Source organism: Anopheles moucheti, chromosome 2 (assembly GCF_943734755.1).
Source record: "Anopheles moucheti chromosome 2, idAnoMoucSN_F20_07, whole genome shotgun sequence".
NCBI lineage: Eukaryota > Metazoa > Arthropoda > Insecta > Diptera > Culicidae > Anopheles > Anopheles moucheti.
The window spans coordinates 66715421-66740910 of record NC_069140.1 but is presented as its reverse complement, the minus strand read 5'-3'; the positions used below and the strand labels follow the sequence as shown (position 1 = coordinate 66740910).

Genomic DNA, 25490 nt, shown 5'->3' with positions numbered 1-25490 from the left:
CTGATCACAACTCTTCTCCATACGAGCGTTTATTCATTTATCGCGAGCCAGTGAGTAAACGTCTACAAACCCGTTGGGTACAAGGTATGTTTGTACGGACCACAACACAACAACCCGACTCGTCCTTTTATACCCGGCTGTATTTATGCTTCTTTTTAGCGTTGCAGCTTAAATCGGCAATCCTGTATCTGATCTGAAAGTGTATCTAGGGCAGCGGGCGTCACAGCTGCAATCATTGGGCCGGCAGTTTGCTTAATTTTGGACACAAACTTCAAGCAGGCATTCTTCAGCTCTGCGACGCTGTATCATTTCTTCCGTAATGTATTGGAACATTTCCAATATACCACAGTGGAACTACAGTCAGCCGTACCATCGATCAGTATAGTGTAAGTTTCAATATTTCGATACAGTAAAATGTACCCGACTAAAGATTGAGTTATACCTCTTGCAGATCACATGATCCAATCCCTTTTCCGGACACAAACAGGCGATCAATGAACCAGCGCAACAAGTGACCACAGGATTATTATTTGGCGTAGTGCTTAGTGTATCCGGTTGGCAGACGACGACGGCGCTTGGTCGGAAGCGGCTACGAGGGATCCTACATCAGGTCAAGACCGCAAAGCGCCTAAAGAAGGAAGCAAGTGTTTAGTGCTCGTGCTCGTTTACGTTACGCTGCGTCGATTATTATATATAGACGATAGAAAGACTAAATTAAAATTTGGGTTTACAGTTGTTATTTCAATAAATTAATTAATACTTACGATCGAATTGCGGTCTACAAAGCTATGTTTTCCTACCTTACAAATGCCATTTGCTAAATGATTTGAATACAATTTACAGGTGATGCTAATAACCGGTAAGTATAAGCATAGGTTTTACAAGTCCATTTGAAGCTGCTACACGGGTTATTTGATTTTTGCTGGAGCGGATAGGAATAGACAAAATAGCTCGAACTACATCGAACAGTCGAACAAACTGTAAGTATTAATTGTTAGTGAAAATGTTGGTAAAATTTATTTTTTCAATACCAGCACGTTATCGGTAAAGTGTTTTTCATTCAGTCTATGTATTCAGAATTCGTATTGCAAATATAGGAGTGCATATGATCGTATCAATACGGATCAGTTCGTAATTCGTAGCTTGTTCGATCAGATCGCGTTTGAGTGTGGATTGCCAACGTGGAATGTAGTTGCTATGGTTGTGGAATGTTTCGAGAGCACAGGTTGGATTTGTTACGCATTAGAAAAATTATTTCTATCATTCGCTGACAAACCGGTAGAGGCTTGCTTACCATCATAGATCCTGCTTGAAATGCTATCGGAAATCTGTTCTCCAATTCAATACACCGATTAATGGTCCATAATTTGCTTTTCACTGAGGAGATGAGAAAGCATATGTATCACAAAGTGGGACCGTGGCTATTGAAGCTATACTAAATGCATATTTGGTTTTTTTTTCAAAGCTTTTACAGTGGGGACAACCACACCGATACCCGAGATAAGTGATGAAGGTTTACAGGGGAAGGATTGTTATGAACTCGAGATAAAATTGTTTCAACTGCTTGGCAGAAATGGTGCAGCTCAATTGCTCAATCAAGTGCCTTCGATGCGCTAGCAGGATGATCCGATGCGTTTGTGGATGAGGGAGTCTGCTTACGTAGCGGCTCAGATGTTCACCGATATAAATGCTTGTTGTGACATTGATGCAACGATGCATAAGAGAAAGTGTGCTTTTTGTTATTGGACTTTTGTAACTGGTGGCATCTTACCTCATGTTAACACACGTGAAGGACGGGCACGTCAACATTCAGAGCTTCAATAAAAAAATTGTTTGTTAATGAGTAGTTAACGAAATAGTGTTGTTAGTAGGTTAGTGTAATAGCAAGTGTTTTTTTTTTTTTTTTTTTTTTTTTTTTACAAGGAGGGGAAACCTTCCAAAGGCTGACACGTGTAACGGATTGCGGACACGTAGTGGGGGATTCACAACTTTAAGAGTTGCGGGACCGCCCTAAAACCCAACTCCTTGAGCCATTTTGCTTAAGCAGGGCTGGCGTCAACCGACTAGCATATAATCCGTTCCTGAATAGTGACGGAAGCAATATACTTACCGTGTTATGCTAGTTATGTTGGTTTGCTGTTAGTGTGCAAACTGATTAACCGGGGGGGTTACATCAACCGATCGCGGATATGATCCGTGCCTGAATAGAAACGAAAGAAATATTAGAATTGAACTGTTGATTAATATGCTGCTACTTACCGGATGATGGTGATTGTCCTGCTGTTCGTGTGGATGCTGGTGGGTACGTGGGCAGACGTCAGCCGACTAGAATGCGATCCAATCCTGAATAATTTGTTCAACACAAAAATTAACATTTGATAAACCTCATTGGTCAGAACAATTTTGATACTTACTGGATGATCAACACGTTTCCCGTGCAATGACTGCAAGAAGGGCCCCAAATACATCGTTCTCGTGCTCTTTGCGGAACATGTACTCCGCAAAGTAGCCCTCCAACGATCCTTGAATGTTGGTGCCCTTCTGCTTTAGGAAGTGTTTCAGCCACCGCCACACATTCTCAATTCGTTGGGTGTGTACATCACCCTGGAGCGGATCCACGAAATTGTATGAATGGTTGACGGTGGCGTGATCGTATCCCAACCCGGTGAGTCCGTTGTAACCCGCCCAGCAGTCGGAAAGGATCCGCGTTCCAGGTGCCACGTGCCGTTGGATCAGCTCGTGGAGCACAGCCTGGGTCCGGGCCTCCACACGCTCCAAGAAAATCTCGCCGGTTTCCCGGCAAATACCGCCAACCAACCACTCCTTGTTGGCGCTGCTGATCCGGCCGATGTTATATTTGCGGCGGACGACCTTCGTCTCGTCTACCTCGACGGTCATCCCTGCTCCGCCGATTTGTCGTGATGTTCGATCAAACTCAAAATCGAACAAGAAATCGCGGAGCAGCCTGAACCACTCCAGGACCGCGCAGCGGCTCAGCCCGGTCTCGCTCATCGCGCGACTCACGGGCGACTTTGCCGCCCACTCGTAAAACAAACGCGTCAAAGTAGCCAAGCTACTTTTCGCGTCGTAGAAAATGGATGCAGTCCGGATACTGCAGGTAGCCGCACACGCCTTACGGCGGCACAGCCACTTCACCCGGTCACCGGCGGTCACTTTTTTAAGCTTCATGGCTCCACTGCACTTCGGGCACGATTGCTCGCGCTTCAGGAGCCCCTTGCCCTGCAGCCACTCGATCCCTCGCAGTGGATCCTCAAACAGCGCACTTAGTTCACCACTGTTTTTTATTTCCATCGTGGAAATCGTATTGAAAATTGGTGTAGCGCTTAAAAACGGCCAAGCAAAAATGTTGACACAGAACCACAGAACACACGCGCTGTCAATGTTTTTGCCAGTATGAACTTTTGGCGCTTTTCCGATTTACCTCAATCTAACTTACCAATACCACCAATCCACCCGTACCGATTTAGTAAACTTGCTGGTATGTGTGCCATTAGCGCACCTACACATACGCAATTGCACTAGTAGGATACTAGAACGACAGCAGCATGAAACAAAGAAACTCATTCATTCTGTGCAGCACCTAGCACAACTAGCTCCTATCCTACTAGTGCAATTGCGTATGTGTAGGTGCGCTAATGGCACACATACCAGCAAGTTTACTAAATCGGTACGGGTGGATTGGTGGTATTGGTAAGTTAGATTGAGGTAAATCGGAAAAGCGCCAAAAGTTCATACTGGCAAAAACATTGACAGCGCGTGTGTTCTGTGGTTCTGTGTCAACATTTTTGCTTGGCCGTTTTTAAGCGCTACACCAATTTTCAATACGATTTCCACGATGGAAATAAAAAACAGTGGTGAACTAAGTGCGCTGTTTGAGGATCCACTGCGAGGGATCGAGTGGCTGCAGGGCAAGGGGCTCCTGAAGCGCGAGCAATCGTGCCCGAAGTGCAGTGGAGCCATGAAGCTTAAAAAAGTGACCGCCGGTGACCGGGTGAAGTGGCTGTGCCGCCGTAAGGCGTGTGCGGCTACCTGCAGTATCCGGACTGCATCCATTTTCTACGACGCGAAAAGTAGCTTGGCTACTTTGACGCGTTTGTTTTACGAGTGGGCGGCAAAGTCGCCCGTGAGTCGCGCGATGAGCGAGACCGGGCTGAGCCGCTGCGCGGTCCTGGAGTGGTTCAGGCTGCTCCGCGATTTCTTGTTCGATTTTGAGTTTGATCGAACATCACGACAAATCGGCGGAGCAGGGATGACCGTCGAGGTAGACGAGACGAAGGTCGTCCGCCGCAAATATAACATCGGCCGGATCAGCAGCGCCAACAAGGAGTGGTTGGTTGGCGGTATTTGCCGGGAAACCGGCGAGATTTTCTTGGAGCGTGTGGAGGCCCGGACCCAGGCTGTGCTCCACGAGCTGATCCAACGGCACGTGGCACCTGGAACGCGGATCCTTTCCGACTGCTGGGCGGGTTACAACGGACTCACCGGGTTGGGATACGATCACGCCACCGTCAACCATTCATACAATTTCGTGGATCCGCTCCAGGGTGATGTACACACCCAACGAATTGAGAATGTGTGGCGGTGGCTGAAACACTTCCTAAAGCAGAAGGGCACCAACATTCAAGGATCGTTGGAGGGCTACTTTGCGGAGTACATGTTCCGCAAAGAGCACGAGAACGATGTATTTGGGACCCTTCTTGCAGTCATTGCACGGGAAACGTGTTGATCATCCAGTAAGTATCAAAATTGTTCTGACCAATGAGGTTTATCAAATGTTAATTTTTGTGTTGAACAAATTATTCAGGATTGGATCGCATTCTAGTCGGCTGACGTCTGCCCACGTACCCACCAGCATCCACACGAACAGCAGGACAATCACCATCATCCGGTAAGTAGCAGCATATTAATCAACAGTTCAATTCTAATATTTCTTTCGTTTCTATTCAGGCACGGATCATATCCGCGATCGGTTGATGTAACCCCCCCGGTTAATCAGTTTGCACACTAACAGCAAACCAACATAACTAGCATAACACGGTAAGTATATTGCTTCCGTCACTATTCAGGAACGGATTATATGCTAGTCGGTTGACGCCAGCCCTGCTTAAGCAAAATGGCTCAAGGAGTTGGGTTTTAGGGCGGTCCCGCAACTCTTAAAGTTGTGAATCCCCCACTACGTGTCCGCAATCCGTTACACGTGTCAGCCTTTGGAAGGTTTCCCCTCCTTGTAAAAAAAAAAAAAAAAAAAAAAAAAAAAACACTTGCTATTACACTAACCTACTAACAACACTATTTCGTTAACTACTCATTAACAAACAATTTTTTTATTGAAGCTCTGAATGTTGACGTGCCCGTCCTTCACGTGTGTTAACATGAGGTAAGATGCCACCAGTTACAAAAGTCCAATAACAAAAAGCACACTTTCTCTTATGCATCGTTGCATCAATGTCACAACAAGCATTTATATCGGTGAACATCTGAGCCGCTACGTAAGCAGACTCCCTCATCCACAAACGCATCGGATCATCCTGCTAGCGCATCGAAGGCACTTGATTGAGCAATTGAGCTGCACCATTTCTGCCAAGCAGTTGAAACAATTTTATCTCGAGTTCATAACAATCCTTCCCCTGTAAACCTTCATCACTTATCTCGGGTATCGGTGTGGTTGTCCCCACTGTAAAAGCTTTGAAAAAAAAACCAAATATGCATTTAGTATAGCTTCAATAGCCACGGTCCCACTTTGTGATACATATGCTTTCTCATCTCCTCAGTGAAAAGCAAATTATGGACCATTAATCGGTGTATTGAATTGGAGAACAGATTTCCGATAGCATTTCAAGCAGGATCTATGATGGTAAGCAAGCCTCTACCGGTTTGTCAGCGAATGATAGAAATAATTTTTCTAATGCGTAACAAATCCAACCTGTGCTCTCGAAACATTCCACAACCATAGCAACTACATTCCACGTTGGCAATCCACACTCAAACGCGATCTGATCGAACAAGCTACGAATTACGAACTGATCCGTATTGATACGATCATATGCACTCCTATATTTGCAATACGAATTCTGAATACATAGACTGAATGAAAAACACTTTACCGATAACGTGCTGGTATTGAAAAAATAAATTTTACCAACATTTTCACTAACAATTAATACTTACAGTTTGTTCGACTGTTCGATGTAGTTCGAGCTATTTTGTCTATTCCTATCCGCTCCAGCAAAAATCAAATAACCCGTGTAGCAGCTTCAAATGGACTTGTAAAACCTATGCTTATACTTACCGGTTATTAGCATCACCTGTAAATTGTATTCAAATCATTTAGCAAATGGCATTTGTAAGGTAGGAAAACATAGCTTTGTAGACCGCAATTCGATCGTAAGTATTAATTAATTTATTGAAATAACAACTGTAAACCCAAATTTTAATTTAGTCTTTCTATCGTCTATATATAATAATCGACGCAGCGTAACGTAAACGAGCACGAGCACTAAACACTTGCTTCCTTCTTTAGGCGCTTTGCGGTCTTGACCTGATGTAGGATCCCTCGTAGCCGCTTCCGACCAAGCGCCGTCGTCGTCTGCCAACCGGATACACTAAGCACTACGCCAAATAATAATCCTGTGGTCACTTGTTGCGCTGGTTCATTGATCGCCTGTTTGTGTCCGGAAAAGGGATTGGATCATGTGATCTGCAAGAGGTATAACTCAATCTTTAGTCGGGTACATTTTACTGTATCGAAATATTGAAACTTACACTATACTGATCGATGGTACGGCTGACTGTAGTTCCACTGTGGTATATTGGAAATGTTCCAATACATTACGGAAGAAATGATACAGCGTCGCAGAGCTGAAGAATGCCTGCTTGAAGTTTGTGTCCAAAATTAAGCAAACTGCCGGCCCAATGATTGCAGCTGTGACGCCCGCTGCCCTAGATACACTTTCAGATCAGATACAGGATTGCCGATTTAAGCTGCAACGCTAAAAAGAAGCATAAATACAGCCGGGTATAAAAGGACGAGTCGGGTTGTTGTGTTGTGGTCCGTACAAACATACCTTGTACCCAACGGGTTTGTAGACGTTTACTCACTGGCTCGCGATAAATGAATAAACGCTCGTATGGAGAAGAGTTGTGATCAGATGTACACTGAAACACTGGTCCGATTTTGGAATAGTTTCACTACTTGTAGAACTTCTTTTGATAATGGCAAGAAAATACAATACATTGTTAAGTTTGAAATGATTTGCTTTGATTTAGGCTGCATGCTGATATTGTTTTGATTCTGTTCGCAGCCTGAATAAAGAGGATAGCATGATGGAACTCACGAACCTCTCTTTTCGTCGATGTGTCACTTTTTGAAACCGTTCATGAAAGCACCGTTAAACCTGCGCAATGTGCCATTTAATTGCGTTGCAATTTTGCAAAGTGTGTTTTTTAAGTTAAATATATAAGAGCAGCCTCGCAGGCTCGCGGTAAAATATTACAATAAATTATTCGAACCTAGTATTCACATCTGTTGCATGTGTATCGTTAATAATTATAATTATTGAGTAATTGATAATTGAATCCATAATTATTGCGAGCAACAAGACTGATTGTTCCGATATGACACCATAACTATCTGGCTAGTCGATCAATCCTTTATCTTCCTTCTATCTTAGAGTACGCAAGCATTGTTTGGTACCCTTCAACACATATCTGAAGCCAGGGCATCGAAACAATTCAACTTAAGGCTACGTGATTTGCCATCAGACTTCTTCCCTAGAGAGCCAACGATTCACGCCCAACTTATGCCCCACGATGCCTGCATTTGGGACTCCAGCCACTGGAAGTACGACGGCTCAGTGTATGTTTGTTGCTGGTCTGATCGGTAACGAAATTGACGCAATAAAGTTTTCTTAGTTCTATCAATGTTTTGCGCCCTAGACGACTAAGGCTAAGACAGCGGGAAATAATCCGGACTACTCGCTACAGGACTATTTTTGGTCAAGCTGATCCCATATAAGTAGTGTGCACTGTCTTCGACAAATATTATAACTTCGATACGAATTCGGTATGTCTTAATCTGCGTTTCGTTAGCGTCTACGTATGCGTCCATCAGTGTCCATCAGATAATTAGACTCTATTATGTATATATTCATTAACCGTAACGGTTGCTACCCATACGACATTGGTGTATTAGTTAAGATCGATCGAACGAAAATCATTTGATCTTTGGCTATATTTTCTCACGCTCATTATAATCCAAGCTGCCAAAAGTCCTGCTTCATTTGATCTAGCCTTTGGACATTACAAACCACGTGTGGCACGTGGGGCAGGCATCCTTCCTGATCATTCGCAGCCATTGAATGATATTCTTAAGGGTTTATTTGTTTAAGCCGACCTCAGCAACTCATGCTCTGATATCACCGATAACACCTTCCTACAGAATAAACCTACAAGTTAAGTTTAATAATAAGGTATTGTTGCACCTAGTAGCTTCTGTAGACTGTCATTAGAAGCTTTTTTGAATCAATGCTTCTTGTATCGTTTGGTTTTACAATTGGAAGTAACCTCGCCCTTTACCAGTCTGCATCAATGTTAATGACAATGTTATTGATCAAGCTTTCGGTGCTTTATGTGCCTTAGCTTTAGCACATGTGTTTGTGTTTTTGAGGAAAGGAATGATTGAGATTTTATTTTAATTTTTTAAATGAACGATTAGATACTCTTCACTATGCAAAGCTTCGTGTTCAGAAGGATACACCAGCACGAAGCCAAAACCTGAGTTATTTTCATTCGTGTAATACGGTATAATTTTATTCTTTACTTTCTAAACCAAACCATTGTAAGCCTGATTTAATAAATTGTCCATAATGATTCCTACAAAGGAAACATAGTAGCAAGGAGCAAGCACTCTCCTTTTACGTGGCAAAATTAAGTCTAGTAAGTCAACCACATGCTTTACCCTGAAACGTGTTAGAACACTTGTTCGAAGAAAGAAACAGCCATGCACGAGCACCAAAACTCAAAACTTTTAAACAAAATTATCAAGAAATTGGTTGCACTTAAAAAAATGAAATTGTACTACAAGCTACCACGAGGAGTTAGAGATGCGCATAATGTAGCTGGATTTGGACGTACATGGGCTGTTTTTATATATCCCTTCTGTGTAATGTGTTCAAATGAGTAAAACATCATCATCAACAAGTTATCATCATTGATGATGAGGGGATGTAAGGAAGGAGAGGATAGACCTAACAGTCCTTAAGTCAACGCGCGAGCAAGTGGACGTTACCAATAGTGTCGTGGCTATATAGTGCCGTGCATTTTTGTGAATTTTAATATTAGCTACCGTTAAAAATAATGTACGAACAATCCAGACATTAAACATAAAGGCAGCACAACGTAGACAATGAAGGACGTTGCCATTGCTAGGCAATGGTAAAACATCGTGAAAGCAGTGATCAATTCATCGGTAGATAGACTAAACGGTGGCGGGTGGCCTTGAGCAAAATTTTGACTTTCTCCACTAAGCGAGCTAACGAAACGTGGGAGTTTTTACGCTATGGATGTACATCATCATGGATTAGCCACAGAACTTTACATTTTAATGATTTTTCATTCCCGGAGCTCCCTGCTGCCTAGTGGACAATCCATCATAGCTTAGCCTTTGGTAGCTATCATATTATGTACATTCAACATTAGACGACATCAGTCGAATTGTATCAGGTCCTTCGTAAACAGACGGTCCAACTACTTCAAAGGTTTTGCTCGAACGACAGGCATCTTACCGAAATGAAGAAGCTTCACATGGTTGGACATTTCGGATTCGTCAGATTAAGCTGACCAGGCATCTAGATTATCTTTTTCCATCTAGTGTCAAACAGAAGCCTTGCACTGGTTACCCGGCAACAGCTGTGGCCGTAAATTGCAACAGAATTCAAAGATGAAGATCGAGGCCGTTTCGTTCTCCCTGTATGGTGAAGCAATGGTCCAAACAAGTAAGAAATAATTTTATAAAATATACTCGGAAATCCTTTACGTCCGATACGAACCAGCAGTATCATACCAGCATATTCAGGTGCACACATTCTGATGGAATGAACACTCTGAACACTCTGAAGTGCAAGACAAAACCTTTAAGACAAACCCTTATCCCCCAGAACAGCAGGAACAGACTATTCGACTACATGATACAATACAAGTAGAGAACATCCAAGTTGGATCGGTAGCGAGACAGCCACCCTCCCAAACCATATCGCGATACCGGACGAAGAATCAATGTGTAATCCTCCACTCCATTATGGACCTACATGTCATCGAAATGGTGATAAAGCCGGACGATAAATTACTGTTTAAACGATAAACTTTAAATAATTCATTAAACATGCCTGTGCAATATTATATGCACTACGTTAATCCACGGTAAGGCGGTTTTGAACGTAATTTACCTGATAGAATTCATGAAACCCATTAGGCAAACACATAAAAGAGAGAAAACAATCAGTGTCGCAAGTTAAAACGCTTGCAAACATACCTACATGGAATGTATTGACGGAATAATGGAAGAAAAATAATTTTTAAACCATCGTTTATGACGGCAAACATGCCAGAAATATATTTAAAATCAAACAAAAATGTTATTTTTACAGTGCGCAACTCTTTCCGGACTGTGTATTTAATGTTAATTAATAAAAAACAACGCACCCGCATCAGCATCGGTGCATGCGCAACGCGAAAAATAGTTTATTCAAATAATGCAATCCGAACCGTGCACCGATCGCTTGACCGCAACCGCCATTTCGAACGGGAATAAAAAAAAAGCAGAACGCAACCGCCTAAAATACGTACGCAGCCTCCGTGAATTATCCCCCGAAATTTGAGCAGAGAGAAGGCTCCCTAGTTCACTCAAACCGCACAAAATGGTCACTCGTGAGTGGGGGGGGTCGTTATTCAGACTCTAGCCCAATATCGTTGTGGTATTGTGGTCACGCGACCATATCGTGTGGTGTACTTTTTTTCGTCAGGCACTGTCGTAGTGCTTATCGGGAGAGGATCTTCTTGTGCAATAGGTTGATCCGCTGCGTCTATGTGTGCTGCTTTTAAACGGTCGATAGATACCTCTACGTTTCGACCTCTAACACTAATAATGAATGTTTTCGCTTTTTTTGCTACTATCGAGAACGGGCCGTCGTACGGCGCTGTTAGTGTGGGACGAACGGCATCGATACGCAGCCACACATGCGTGCATGATCCTAATTCTGCTTGTACGTACGATTTGTTTTTGTTATGATGCTGAGTTTGTGTTGCCCTTATCTTGCTCATCATTTGTTTTACATTAATGACGTATTCTGGTGTCGCGTCTGGTTGTTGTTTACTAACATCAAAAAATTCGCCTGGTAAACGCAGCGTTGTGCCATATGTCAACTCAGCTACAGTTGAACCGATATCTTTTTTAACGGTTGATCTTAATCCTAACAATACGATTGGTAGTGCCTCAGTCCATTTCGCGCGGTTGTGGCACATTATTGCGGATTTTAATTGTCGGTGCACTCTTTCTATTTGCCCGTTAGCTTGCGGATGGTATGGTGTTGTTCGTAAATGGTCTATCCCTAATAATTCGAACATGCGTTTAAATAGTTCCGATTCGAACTGTCTGCCCTGATCTGTTGTTACTTTTGAGGGCACGCCGAATCTCGATACCCAGTGTGTAACGAACGCTTTTGTAACGGTTTCTGCGGTCATATTTGGTAAAGGGATTGCCTCTGGCCAACGAGTGAATTTGTCTATCATTGTTAGACAATAGTGATTTCCTTCGGATGGTGGAAGTGGGCCTATTAAGTCCATGTGCACGTGGTAAAACCTATGGTCTGGTACAGTGATGTGTTGTATCGGAGAATGGTTGTGTCGTGTGATTTTTGTTTGTTGGCATACTAGACAGTGTTTGGCGAAGTGTTTGCAGTCTTTTCGTATAGAAGGCCAAACGAATCTTTCGCAAACCAAGTGTGTGGTTGCTCGTACTCCCGGATGTGATGTGTTGTGCAATTTTTCTATTATACGCTTCCTTAGCGGCCAGGGAACAAATGGCCTAATATTTCGTGTAGATGTGTCGCAAAACAGTGTTGTTTTCGTTCCGGGTATATTTAATTCTCTTATTGTTAAGGATGAATTAGCCGTTAAAAAAGATATCGGTTCAACTGTAGCTGAGTTGACATATGGCACAACGCTGCGTGGCATATGCATAAACTAGAAGTGGAACAAACAACAAAAATAGTGCGCTTTGGCCTCTCAGACTATCCTGAGGACTAGATAAAAGAAGCGCTGGAGGAAGTAAAGGTAAAGCCGATTTTATTAAAAAAAAAACTACAAATCAAAAAGAAGAGATTCGACGACCCCATGCTGTATCTCCTGCATTTTGCGAAGGGATCTATAACCCCTTTTTATTCCATGCATGCATGCATGCAAAAAACTCTTCGTTAAACTGGTTTCACAGGGGCTTCACTAGGACCGAGTGAAGCCCCTGTGAAGCCCGCTTAACGAATGATTTGTCCGTGGGGTTATTTAAGGTGTAGTGAAACCAGGTTGCGATTTAGCAATAGAGCTTGATGGCGCTGCATCGTTCATCGATGAGTGCATCGATCGAGTGCATACTTGATGATTTTTGTTGCAACATATATTTAATGAATTATGAGAAGGTTTATAAAACATGTATTGAGTTACGTATTTGAAGTATTATGCCCAAATCCCTCTAATTGTATGTATTCAACAGATTTGTTTAAATGTACAGTAATGGATCCTTGGAGATAAACCTATGTCCATAGGATTGGGTCAACCTAGCTGCAAAATTGTGCTAACCGACAGAATTGCGGCAGATTTCTAATCTTCTGCAGAGCTTTTCACGGACAGCGGTGTAATCATTTTGCATAAACCTCAAATATTCGCACGTAATAATGCTGCTGCTAACAATAATGTTCACAATGGTTGAATCGTGTAACACGTTGTGATACCTGAACACATTTCAAACACAATTCAAACTACGCATTTCAAAGAGATACTGTATATTTTATCCTTGCAATACAACAAGGCGATAATTCTGTGTAGATGATAATCTTACAGCAAACATGGATACATCGGAGGCAGTGCATCGACGCCGTAACGAAACTACGACGAAGATCGAAACCGTGTTGTTACAGCGTACGAAAATGGTGCATCCGGCAAAGATATTGCAGAAATGCGAAATATTAATCGAGGAACAGTTTACAGCATTATTAAGAAGTATCAAAAGACATGGGAGGTTGCGGCTGTAAAACGTCCTAAGCTCTTGCCAAATGATGCAGTAAATAGCATTCGCTTGTGGATAGATGACAACTGCACATTGACATTGAAGGCGTTGGCGGTGAAGGTGTATAACCAATACGACGTGCTTGTCAGTACAAAAATTGCACGACAAATAAAAGGATTGAACTATACCTTCAAAAGAATCCACAACTTACCCGAACGACATAACACAGAAGATACTATCGCGGAACGTAGGTCGTATGCTGTTATGTTTTATGAATTGGCACTGGAGATTACCAAAACCGGCATTATTTTCCCCGACGAAGTAGGATTAAATCTAAGCATGCAGACATCGCAAGGCCGATCACGGAAGGGAACAACTCCAACTATCGTAGTGCCACAGTTGAGATCGAAAAATATATGCGCAATGAATGGCATAGTGCATTACAAGGTATGCGACCAGGGCTGTAAACCGCGAGCTATGCAAACAATTTATTATAGAGCTCAAGGACATATAAAAAAAGAGCGGAATCAATCGTTCTTGTATGATTATGAATAACGTGCCATTTCACAAATGGCATGATGGTGTGATGTAAAGCAAACTATCGGCGAAGGAGAAGACAAACCACTGTACCTGGATATATATTGCATATAAACAAGTGCTTCAAACTCAAAACAAATCTTTCACAAGGGGCGTTATAAACACGCGGCCAAAAAGGTATCAAGAATCGGGCTATTGAAATTAAATGCTTCCGATCAAAAATCCGGAGCTTGCAATCAAAAATGTACGTTGGCGACAAGAAATCGAGTGCGGCGCGTAAAAAAATGTGTGCTGCCCTTCAAAACTAAAGTGTAAAATCCTGTATCAACCAATCAAAAGCATTCGGCGATTAAAATGTTGCTCTCGATTTTGAACCAACGATGAAAACCAATTTTGTGCTTTAAAAGATGCTAGAACGCTTTTAAACTCCAATAGAGATCGACCGGAACTAAGTTATACTTATTGGTTTTCGTATTTTTAGGTTTACTACTGTGACAGAAACAATATCTTTGAATGTTTGTCGATGGACTTTGTAGAGTATTGGCTCACATAACGTAAACACATGATAACTGTCAAAAGAAACTCGACCCTGGGAGAGTGAAATGTAAACTGGGAACTCCGAGATACCTAGAATTAATGGGCAGTTGAATGGTAACCGTCGAACGAGTCGGAATAAAGAGGATCTTAGACGTGCGTACAAGGAGTTAACACAGCAACCATTTTTGGCATAACAATTATTGGAATTGGGCAGAACTCTACAGACTTGCGTTGCACAAAAGGAGCAACATGCAATTTTGACCCATCATGATAAATATTCAAGAAATGCCTCTGACCGCACCTATTAAAACAGCGTTATATTGTGGACGCACAAAACCTTAAAATGATTATCAATTCGTGGATTTATTTATTGGATTTAAAAGAGCAGAACAAATTAATGGACGAAGGGCTTGAGCTAAATAATCGCTGAGTGCAAGTAAAAATACGCGCAATAATAGCAGATTCTCCGGCAAGAACATTTTTGAAAGGTTGAAAGATGAAAGGTCGAACGCAAATTGGAAACATCACAGGGAAGTGTCACCTCTTTTACCTTTAAGTCATTTTAATATTGTTGAAGATATTATATGAGGTATAAAGAATAAGCAATAGTAACTAAAACTAAACCAAATGGAGTACATGGAATACAGATGGTTAACTATATACTTAGCAAAGATAGGGGAAACGAATAGTTTTTGACAAGAGACAGTATGTCTGAAAATTTGGTTAAGTCATTGGAACAAAAAAAAAATTTATATGTACGGACAAGAAATAACTAGCACTACTGATTTTTCTTTGTATCTCCATTTCCCTCTCGTTCTATTCATATACATTTTGCTAATCTGTCTAATTTATCGTGTTATGAAGCTATTTGTTACTCTGAAAATATTAAATGCAAATTAGTTGCATATGAGTTGCAAATTCTGATTAATTTTTCATACCAATGATACATACAATAACGTAGTTTTATTTCTAATTCTTACACCACCAGTTTTGTGTCCGATAAACGAATAGATGCTTATTTTTAATGGTAATAATTAATGGTAACAATAAAACAATGGTAGTAATTGTAATGCGCACGTTCATCACCGATGAGAGTTGACAGTTGGCGAACTGTCAGAAGAGGGCGAATTGTCGCGACGCGACGAAAACGCGACGATAAGCGAAAAACGAGCAGTGGCAAACGAGAAGCAGAGAGGACCACACTGAAAGATTTTATCCCTGCGCTACGCTCCGTGTTAATGAAGACGAATAAAAAGGAAACTTAAAACTAATAATCCTGATTTATTTTTACCAACGCGAGTGGCCTAGGATGAAGATCACAAGCGGTTACCGCCGATATGTCACAGTAATATTAACAAATTCATATATGTTATAAAAAAATTCAAAATGTTATTCAACAAGGAAAATGAAAAAGTTTAATATAATCAAAATAGAAAAAATATCATATATTAGCCTTGTTTTCTTGGCATGTTGATTTACGAAATCCTTTTGCCATAGATCACTCAATTGCATATTTCAGTCTTTTCATGAAAAAAAAACAGTTTTACCATTTCGTTTGTTACCTTTACCAGGTTTGTACTTAGACCTGCTAACATATTGTGGAAAATTAAAGGGAATTTGCATTTGCATTTGGGAATAATTTGCAATAATTGAAAGGGAATAGTTTCATGAAATATTTCATACTAAGAACTGGACTAGACACTTTGGACAATCGATACCGAGCATTGTAAAATGAACTCTTTTGTAAAATGAACTCTCTTGACAAGTGAATAAACAGTATCAAACAGAACGGCGCCCGAGACACACAGTCCTTTTAGTGAAGCAGAAAATATACAAACTTCGGAATCACAGCCAGTGATTACGTGAGATTATCTCTCTCTATCTATTAACATTTTTATCTGTAAGGATTCATTCAATTATTACGTAGCGCTACAATTGTAAATTTTCACCCACCTAACCCCCCCCCCCCCCCCCACCCTTCTTTTTGTAACGCAATGACCACGTTGACTGCTAAGCCTTTTTGAGCAAAATTCTCCGTCAGGCCACGGTAATCGCTAAAGAGCGGACGTCGCTTGCTTACATGTGTTTGTGAAAAGCGCACATGTTTCACATGGTTCTCGCTCATGGTTTCTCGCTTTGATAAGGTAAATTGTAAGTTAGGCATAGCGAAAAAGCATAACGATTTTGCTATTGGGGCTCAGTAGTTTTCGTAAATGAAACGAACAATTTATTACCAACTAGACTTTCGTGGTAATTTGCTCTTCGCTTACTCGATCCACTTGCCAACAACCGTTCAAAAACTTAAAAACTGAACTAACTTGTAAAGGATTTGTCCATGTTAGCGAACGTTAAAATTTACAACTGGATCGGATATCAGCGATGAAGAGATATTTAGAAATGACACTCAAAACAAACGTCGTTTTGAGGAAGATATCATGCAGCCAAAAAAGAGAAGGTACAACGTAATTGTTTCGTCAGATTCTGGATCCGATAGTGAAGGTGACGCTGAAGATGATACTGAAGAAATTTTACATAAGTTACGGTTGGTATTTTACATGAGTTATAGCTGTACGACTAAACAGCATGGGCTGGTCAAATGCACGCGCTAATATAAAAAAAGTAACGACATATTGCAAAAGTTGCCCGGACCTACCACAGATGTGTAAAAATTGTTTTACCATTGTACACCGTAAATAATATTCCTAATAAACTATACATTTTCATTACTGATCTCGTTTCTTTATTCAAACCGAACAGCTCAGGTAAGATAAAATAGTGCAGATAGAAAAGGTTTTTTTCTAGCGTGATTTGTTTTCGAGTGCCATCCGTATTAGAACGTTCATAGAATTAGTGCCTATTGTTGACGGATAGAGGATCAGTTTTGTTGTCACCCAAAAAGCGGGTGACGCGGCCTGGTGAGAAGTATCGCCGTCACCCACTTTTTGGGGGACACGGCAGTCAACGTGTTAATTACGTAACATGTCGTTGACCCCCCCCCCCTTTGTTTAAAAAAATGAAATTCTTAAGTAGTGTATGTAATTCCATCGCATTTCGAATAATGCAAAACGAAACGAACATACAACAAACAAGCCTGATAAATTTACTATTCACGCCAGGCTGCTAATAATTTGAAGCGGTTTTAGAGCCTACTTCAATCTATACAGCTACTATTTTGCATACGATACTTCATTAACCATGTTTGTTTTCAGGCTGTCCGTATCTTTCATCAATATAATTGGTATCATTGGCATGTGCCAAGTTAACTAAACCAAGGTTGGATAGGTTCTGGATTAAGATATGAATTTCCGGAAGACGCTTCGTATACAAGTCTTCAACACCAAAGATCCCAAACGAAGGATTCATTCGCTAATCGTCCATTTAAAAAGCTTAAGAAGCTCGTTTGAGAGTTTACATTACATGGCGAATCGATTTAATCTAATAAGAAAAAGAATTCGTACGTAAATTATGTATCATTACTATTCCTTTCTTATTTCTCTAGCAACCTTTCTTTCGCGTTCTTTTCCGTCTTCTGTTAATTCTTATGATTCATTCTCTTTTGTGACTAACTTTTTTTTTATAAAACACTGATTTAAAGGATCTAAAAAAAAGTAACGAAACTATAAATACATTTATACTTAGATAAAATAGATTTAGTGAATAATTTTCAGTTGAACGAAGCTGGTAATATATAGAACTTATATAGCTCAAGTACTTACATACGCCTGTGAGACAAGGATTTTGTCCAAAACTGACGAAACCCTCTTAACCGCGTTCGAGAGGAAAATCTCAAAACTCAAACCCATTGATGTCATTTAACACCCAATTGAACATCATTAATTTCAAATGTCAATAGAAAATTGCATTTGGTCAGGAAAAAAACGGTTACATTGAATTGATAAGCAGCGTAAAATTAAGCACCATTAAAATCAACTATTTTAGCTGGTAGCTGACTGCTGATCATTAAACCCTATTTCAGTATGTTTAAGTAGAGTGTATTCTCAGCACAGCAGGGCGATAAACCCGTGTTGAGCTCTCGGACTGGAGTATCAAACTCCCACTGAGGGTGAGAGTTTTTAGCAACTAACCTAGCCATGCCGCAGTCAACCGAAATAAAAAGGCTTTTTGTTCCGGTTGTGAGAAGCTTTGTATATTTCCGGGCAACCTCCTCATAGCCCCCTTTTCTTACCGTGTTGTGCTAGCGATACATACATGCTGCGACTTGAACAATTTACATGTTTTTTGTATCTTCACCTATCACCCTACTCTTATGCGTTTAGACGACGATTATAATTAATTTTTTTGCCAGAAAAAATATTGTTTTTGCTAGAAAAATTAATTTTTTTCCCCGAGAAAAATTAATGTTTTGCTCCGAAAAATTAATCGCTACTGTCAAAATCGATTAAAGCTCTGGTACCCTTTAATTGTGAACAGGCAGTGAGCAACATCAAATTATTTTAGCAGTGGTATGTATTTGTGGATAAAAATATTGTGATAATTACCAAATGTTTACTTAAAAATGTTTTAATATTATTTTTTTAGCGATGGAAAACGACAACAATCGTTCTAAATTGGTAAGTTTGTGCGTGTTTTTAGCGGTGCCGCATTGAATCGCAACAGAGAGTAGAGATTTTATATAGAGAGAGTAGAGTAGAGCGATTTTTTTTCGGAGTAATTAATCGGTTTCCCCTTACTCTGATGGATTTAAAGCAATGAAGCTAGCCTACGGCTGGTGAATAAGGTCGAGACCAGACATATCCTGTGGTCGAAACGTAGCCCTCCGTATAAAAATAGTACGCTACGAGGAGATGCCTGGTCAGAGGTGGGCGAAGCCCTAAACCTCACAAAGGAGGTGGCGGAGAGGTGTTGGAAGAAGCTGGTTGCCATTTACCGGGTCAACAAGGCGAAGATAAAAAGAAGCCAGCAAACTGGATCAGGTGATTGATAGTGGGTCGTAATTAAAAACTGTAATTAATTTACGAAACATTCGTTTATTGCAGCTTCTGCGGATGTTTTCCGGCCGAAGTGGTTCGCCTACGAAGCAATGATGTTTTTAGACGACACCATGACCGACGATGAGCATCTGAATACGGTATGTAACCATCTTGCATATATTAAAAATATGAATTTATTTACGGGGTTTGGTTTGCAGATTTAGTATGTAATTCTTTAAATTAATTTGGTGGTGGCTCTAAAAAGAGCCCATTGGTTTTTGCTTACTGTAAGTGTACGCGAAATTTGCTTTTAAAACAGGTGTTCACCGTTTGGCTTTCCGATTGCTACTGACTTTATTCATACGCATACATTGCCCTTTGCGGGTTGCTATAATTCGAACGTCTATGGCCTATGCTTCAATCCTTAACATGCCGCCCCCCGTGGAAAGGTATCTTTCTACTCCTATCTTCTACTCTAACCTTCTTGAACTGGTAAAATACATATCTTTGATATCGCTCGGCGATATTCACCTTCCTTTGTTCGCACCTCAACGACCCGTATATTGCCATCATCTCCTCTAAATATTTTTGTTATTCTTCCAATAGCCCATTTTAACGGCGGCAGGTTATCCTCCTTCACTAACACCAACGTTCCAACATTAATGTTTTCTCTTTGTCGGGTCCACTTAGTTCGCGGGTGGAGCCCGGATAAGTATTCCGTTTTCCACTGTTTCCAGATCCGACGTACATACTCTTGGATCTTCTGAAAACGGTCCAATCGATTGATGTTAATATTTTCATACGATGGTTCAGGTATGGATACCAAACTGCGATGAACTAAGAAATGACCCGGTGTTAGAACTTCTAAATCTTCAGGGTCTGACGATAACTGCGTCAATGGTCGGGAATTCAAACATGCCTCAATTTGAATCAGCAATGTCTCTAGGTCTTCCTTCAGAAGGATGGTGTCCCCAATTGTGCACTTCAGATGCTTCTTCATACTCTTGATGGCCGCCTCCCATATTCCTCCGAAGTTTGGTGAACGTGGTGGAATGAATTTAAATTCAATTCCTTCGGTGAGACACTGAGTGGTTATGGCATCTTGAGCTTGTTGCGTTGTAAAGAGTTCATATAGTTCCCTTAAAACTCGAGCCGCTCCTCGAAAGTTTTTAGCATTGTCGCATTCTATAAGTGCGGGTTTTCCTCGTCGTGCTACAAAGCGCTTCAGCGCTGCGATAAACGCCTGGGTAGATAAATCCGCTACTAGCTCAACATGAACTGCCTTGGTTACCAGACATATGAAGACTGCAACATAACATTTAACTGGTGCAGACTTTCGTGGTGCGAAACGATACCACATTGGACCACATAAATCGATTCCGGTATTTAGAAACGGATAGGATGGAGTGACCCTCTCTGGCGGCAGGTCACCCATTAGCTGCTCCATACACGTGGGTTTGCTTCTGTAGCATTTTACACAATTGTGCACTACTTTGCGAGCTAAGTTGCGCACTCTAAGTGGCCAGAACCGTTCACGTATTAAAGCGATAAGCAACTGTGGACCTGCATGTAGAAATTGGCGATGATATGACTGCATTATCAATAGGGTAAGTGGTTGTTTTGGATCCAAAATTATTGGATGTTTTCTGGTTTCTGAAACTGGTGCATTTCGAAGTCTACCTCCGATACACAGAATACCATCCACTAATATCGGTGCCAGCGATTTCAGTTTCGAAGTTCCTTTTACTTGGCCATCTTTCAAACTCGCTATTTCTTCTCCGAATGTTTCTGATTGAGCCAATCTAACTAGTACTTTTATGGCTTGTTGTAGTTCAACGAGTGTAAGGAATCCTATTCGACGATGGCCTCGGTTCACCCTCTGACTGTTGTAACGGAAACGAAGAATGTATGCTACTAATCGTGCTAAAGCCGAATACGACGATCGCAAACTGAATATAGGACTGCTGTCCTTTGACTGAACAGTCAATACTGCAACTCGTTCTTCCAATTGTTCTGCGGTGAAACTTTCATTTGGGACAGTAGTTCGTGATGTCCTTTGAATGTGCTCACTCAGCCATTTTGGGCCATGCCACCAGACCTCGTTGTTCTTCAAATCACAAGGTAACATGCCTCTGGATATAATATCCGCTGGATTTTCTTCTCCTGACACATGAAACCACTGAATCTTGTCAGTGATATGTTGGATCTCAGAAACCCTGTTTGCAATGAAGGGTTTCCATCGGGAAGGGTTACCAGCGATCCAGTACAGGACAATTGTCGAATCTACCCAGAATACACAATTCATTTCGCGTTTTATGCTTGACTTGACCTTTTGCCACAGATGACTTAACAGTAAGGCAGCAGACAGCTCTAGTCTTGGTAACGTTACTCTTCTTTGTTTCTTGCCATTTTCGATAGGTGCAACCTTTGATTTTGCACTTAGCAGCTCTACTGTGATGCTTCCGTCTGTCGAAATAGTGCGTATGTAAATACAAGCACCATATGCCTTTTCAGATGCGTCGCTGAAACCATGCACTTCTACGATATCTGCTTCGTTTGCAACTACTCGACGTGGAACCACAATTTCTTCTATATCTGCCATACTTCGTTTAAACTGCATCCATTTATCTCGTAGCACCTCCTCCAATGGGTCATCCCAATTAACCCTTCTTTCCCAAAGCACTTGCAAGAAACATTTGGCTATTACGATGACTGGTCCGATCAATCCCAACGGATCGTATAAACGAGCTGCATCTGATACAACAGTCCGTTTACTGATTTGATCTTCATTATTCCATTTTGGGATACAAAATGTAAGCACATCTTGGGCAGGTGTCCACTTTAGTCCAAGCGTTTTGATAGATTGGTGGGGATCGATCACAAGCTCCGAGCCCATTTCTCGAAGTTCGGGTGAAAGCGTATTTAATATATGTGCTGAATTAGACGCCCACTTTCTTAGATGAAATCCCGCAGAATGTAGCACTGTGGATAGTTCTCTGCATACACGCTCTCCTTGATCGACCGTATCCACCCCGCTTATCATATCATCCATATAAAAATCTGCCGCTAGTATCTTTGACGCTACTGGATGCGACAATTTGTTCTCGTTGGCAAGTGTTTGTAGGCATTTTGTGGCTAGGTATGGGGCTGACGCTGTTCCATATGTTACTGTTTTTAGTTGAAACTCCCTAATTCCGCTTTCGTCATTTCCCCACAGAATGCGTTGGAGTGGGCGGTCTGCTTCTCTTATCCAAATCTGCCTATACATTTTCTCAATATCGGCTGTTAATGCGTATCTTGGGAAGCGAAAACGCATTATGATACTGATCAGATCGTCTTGGATGACTGGGCCCACTAATAAAGCTTCATTTAACGAAATTCCTGAATCCGTACTACAGGAGGCATCAAAAACAACCCTTAGTTTGGTCGTTAGGCTATCGGGCTTTATAACGCAATGGTGTGGCATATAATACACCTGTACATCACGTATTGGTTCGTGACTAATTTTCTCCATGTGGCCTAGCTTTAGATATTCGTTTAGAAATTCCTCGTATTGGATCTTTAGTTCAGGATTGGCTTGCAGACGACGATTCAGCGAGTGGAGTCGTCGTTTCGATATTTCGTATGATCTACCTATCTTTTTTATCTTATCCCCGTTTTTAGGCAACGCAACTATAAATCTTCCATCTGATCCGCGGGTGGTTGTACTTTCGAAAATCGCTTCACATTCTGATTCTTCAGGGGATAACATATTCGAAGTCTGACACGTTTCTATCTCCCAAAACTTGCAAAGTTGTTCGTCTAACGAATCCGCAACGTATGTTACATTTACAAGGCTTTGTTGTACGCAACTACTTTCTATCGACGCCTTTCCGGATACTACCCAACCGAATAGCGTTTGCTGTAGCATCAAGCTACTATCCTCCGAATGAAGCCTCACTAACCCGTCCAACAGTATTTCGTTATATACCTCTCTGCCGAGAAGCATATCTATCGGGCCAACTTCTCCACATGTCGGGTCAGCCAGTCTAATGTTCTGTGGCAATTTCCAATGTTGCGTATCAACCTTAGCAGCTGGAAGGTTCCACATTATCTCCGACAGAACGTGCAACCTTAAAGGAAATTGAACATTAGTACACTGTGACTGAATTGTTACATTTACCGAATGAGATGAAGGCTGGCAGCTCCTGCCCACTGCTCCAATCGACAAGTCCTCCCGTTGCCTTTGAGCTCGTAATCCTTGCACTACTCGCTCGGTGATCAGGTTGACTTGCGCACCGCCGTCCAATAATGCTCGTGCTATCATCTTGTTGCCATTCGATGTGATAACGGTTACCAGGATGGTTGGCAGCAAAATCGTTGTTGAAGGTGCCGGTTGGCTCTCAGTCGGTGTGAACATAACGGCGTTAGAAGGTTCGCCGACATGTACCATCGAAGATCTCGTTGAGTCACTTGCAATTGCGATTTCCGGAACATTGGCTTCAGGAGCACGTTGCTGGTCAGTCGGTGACCTGTGCAGCATAGTGTGATGTTTAAGCTTGCACACCCGACACACACTAGAAGTACAGTCTCTCACGCGATGATCTGACGCCAAGCAGTTTAAACAAAGTCCTTTCTCTTTCACCATGTCGAATCGTTGGTTCACTGTCAGGTTTCGAAACGTGTTGCACTTGAAGAAAGAGTGACTTTCTTGTTTGCAGACCATGCATTTTTTATCTAGCACATTAACTGATGCACACGCTTGCTTCATTTTGTTTCGGCCATGGTATGTGTGTGCGTGTGGTAGAGGCTGCTCTTTAGTTTGGGGCATGCCTTGTAACACTATTAAGTGTTCCTTTAAAAACTGCACAAGTTCTTTATATTCGGCAACTTCTGCACTTCGATGATGCGTTTCCCATTCTTTTCGGGTGTTCGCATCCAATTTTTCGCATAACATGTGTGCTAGAAGCACACTCCAGCCATTTGTAAGAATCCCAATCTTTTCCACCATTTTGATGGTCCGTTCGAAGCTGTCTATCAAAATGGTGAGTGCCTCGAAGCTTTCGCTTTTTGACGGTGCAATGGCGAACAGTTCGTTCAGATAGCGACGCACTAACACCTTTTTGTTTTCGTAGCGATCTTTTAACAGCTCCCAAGCCACACTATAATTCGCCGCTGTAGTTTCTACTGCGTCGATCAGCTGCGCTGCTTCCTTAGTTACCACGCGCTTTAGATACATCAACTTGTCTACATCAGACAATTTCGGATGCCCGTCGATCATACTAACGAACGAGTCCCGAAACGTTGGCCACGTTTCCCAGGCACCATTGAAACTAGGCATAGGAATCTCAGGTAACCGCACCTTGGATCGGGAGTTCGACACTCCTGGCTGCTGCGTTTCGGTGTTGGACGCACACAGATCTGCTCCGCATCTTTTTATAAGTATCGATATATCACATCGACGCCGGTCAAACTCCTCATACCGTTTCTCTTCTGCTTCCCACTGCGCAGCATCCACTGTCTCTAGCAACGACGCGTGCTTCGTATCGAACGCGGACACTATCACACTTAATCGTTCCGTCCATTCCTCTACATATGAAGAATCCGCATCTCTAGCGGCTTGGATAGCGTTCTTTAGCGAATCTAATCTACGCATTAAATGTGCTTGACCCCGTTGGATCACATTCGTTACCGAGTCTTTTGGGCTCGATGTAGCTTGCACTCCAGAGAATTCCGACATTTCTGGGTTCGACATTTTTATTTTCAACAAAGAACGGTTAAAACTACCAGTTTACGTAACTATCCGGTTTTACGGATATCCGGTTCGAAGGACCAAATTTTATGTACGCGAAATTTGCTTTTAAAACAGGTGTTCACCGTTTGGCTTTCCGATTGCTACTGACTTTATTCATACGCATACATTGCCCTTTGCGGGTTGCTATAATTCGAACGTCTATGGCCTATGCTTCAATCCTTAACAGTAAGTAAGTCACTGATTTGTGTTCAAGGCCGTGCAGGTTTCCCTTTTAAAGTTTGTACCGTCTAACGAGTCCGACGATTGTTGCGAACAAAATCGGATGCTATATGCTTCCGAATTTCCAGCAAACGGATGGACGTTCTGGTCGAAAAGTTCTGCAAGCCAATCATTCGTCCCGTCGATCTTTCGCCTTCCACTCTTCCATTGTCCAGTCTGTTGGCCAATGGTGGAGGAG

At 41.8% G+C, this 25490-nt stretch overlaps 2 protein-coding genes across 2 annotated transcripts; one reads left to right on the top strand and one right to left on the bottom strand.

The window, feature by feature from the left end:
• Positions 1–2173: 2173 nt before the first annotated feature.
• On the bottom strand, positions 2174–3312 carry LOC128297888 (uncharacterized). Its single transcript, XM_053033605.1, has 3 exons — positions 2467–3312; positions 2260–2325; positions 2174–2200 (listed from the first exon to the last, which is right to left on the bottom strand). The coding sequence occupies exons 1-3, from the start codon at positions 3310–3312 to the stop codon at positions 2174–2176; spliced, it is 939 nt and encodes a 312-aa protein (XP_052889565.1).
• A 544-nt stretch (positions 3313–3856) lies between these two features.
• On the top strand, positions 3857–4995 carry LOC128297877 (uncharacterized). Its single transcript, XM_053033594.1, has 3 exons — positions 3857–4702; positions 4844–4909; positions 4969–4995. The coding sequence occupies exons 1-3, from the start codon at positions 3857–3859 to the stop codon at positions 4993–4995; spliced, it is 939 nt and encodes a 312-aa protein (XP_052889554.1).
• The last annotated feature ends 20495 nt before the right edge of the window (positions 4996–25490 follow it).

What these genes read in the sequence shown, in the direction of transcription:
- LOC128297888 (XM_053033605.1), bottom strand. Translation starts at nt 3,312, where the DNA reads ATGGAAATAAAAAACAGTGGTGAACTAAGTGCGCTGTTTGAGGATCCA. An exon ending in GCAAAGAGCACGAGAACGAT is followed by an intron (nt 2,326 to 2,466) that starts GTATTTGGGGCC and finishes ATCGCATTCTAG; the next exon opens with TCGGCTGACGTCTGCCCACG. An exon ending in AGGACAATCACCATCATCCG is followed by an intron (nt 2,201 to 2,259) that starts GTAAGTAGCAGC and finishes GTTTCTATTCAG; the next exon opens with GCACGGATCATATCCGCGAT.
- LOC128297877 (XM_053033594.1), top strand. Translation starts at nt 3,857, where the DNA reads ATGGAAATAAAAAACAGTGGTGAACTAAGTGCGCTGTTTGAGGATCCA. An exon ending in GCAAAGAGCACGAGAACGAT is followed by an intron (nt 4,703 to 4,843) that starts GTATTTGGGACC and finishes ATCGCATTCTAG; the next exon opens with TCGGCTGACGTCTGCCCACG. An exon ending in AGGACAATCACCATCATCCG is followed by an intron (nt 4,910 to 4,968) that starts GTAAGTAGCAGC and finishes GTTTCTATTCAG; the next exon opens with GCACGGATCATATCCGCGAT.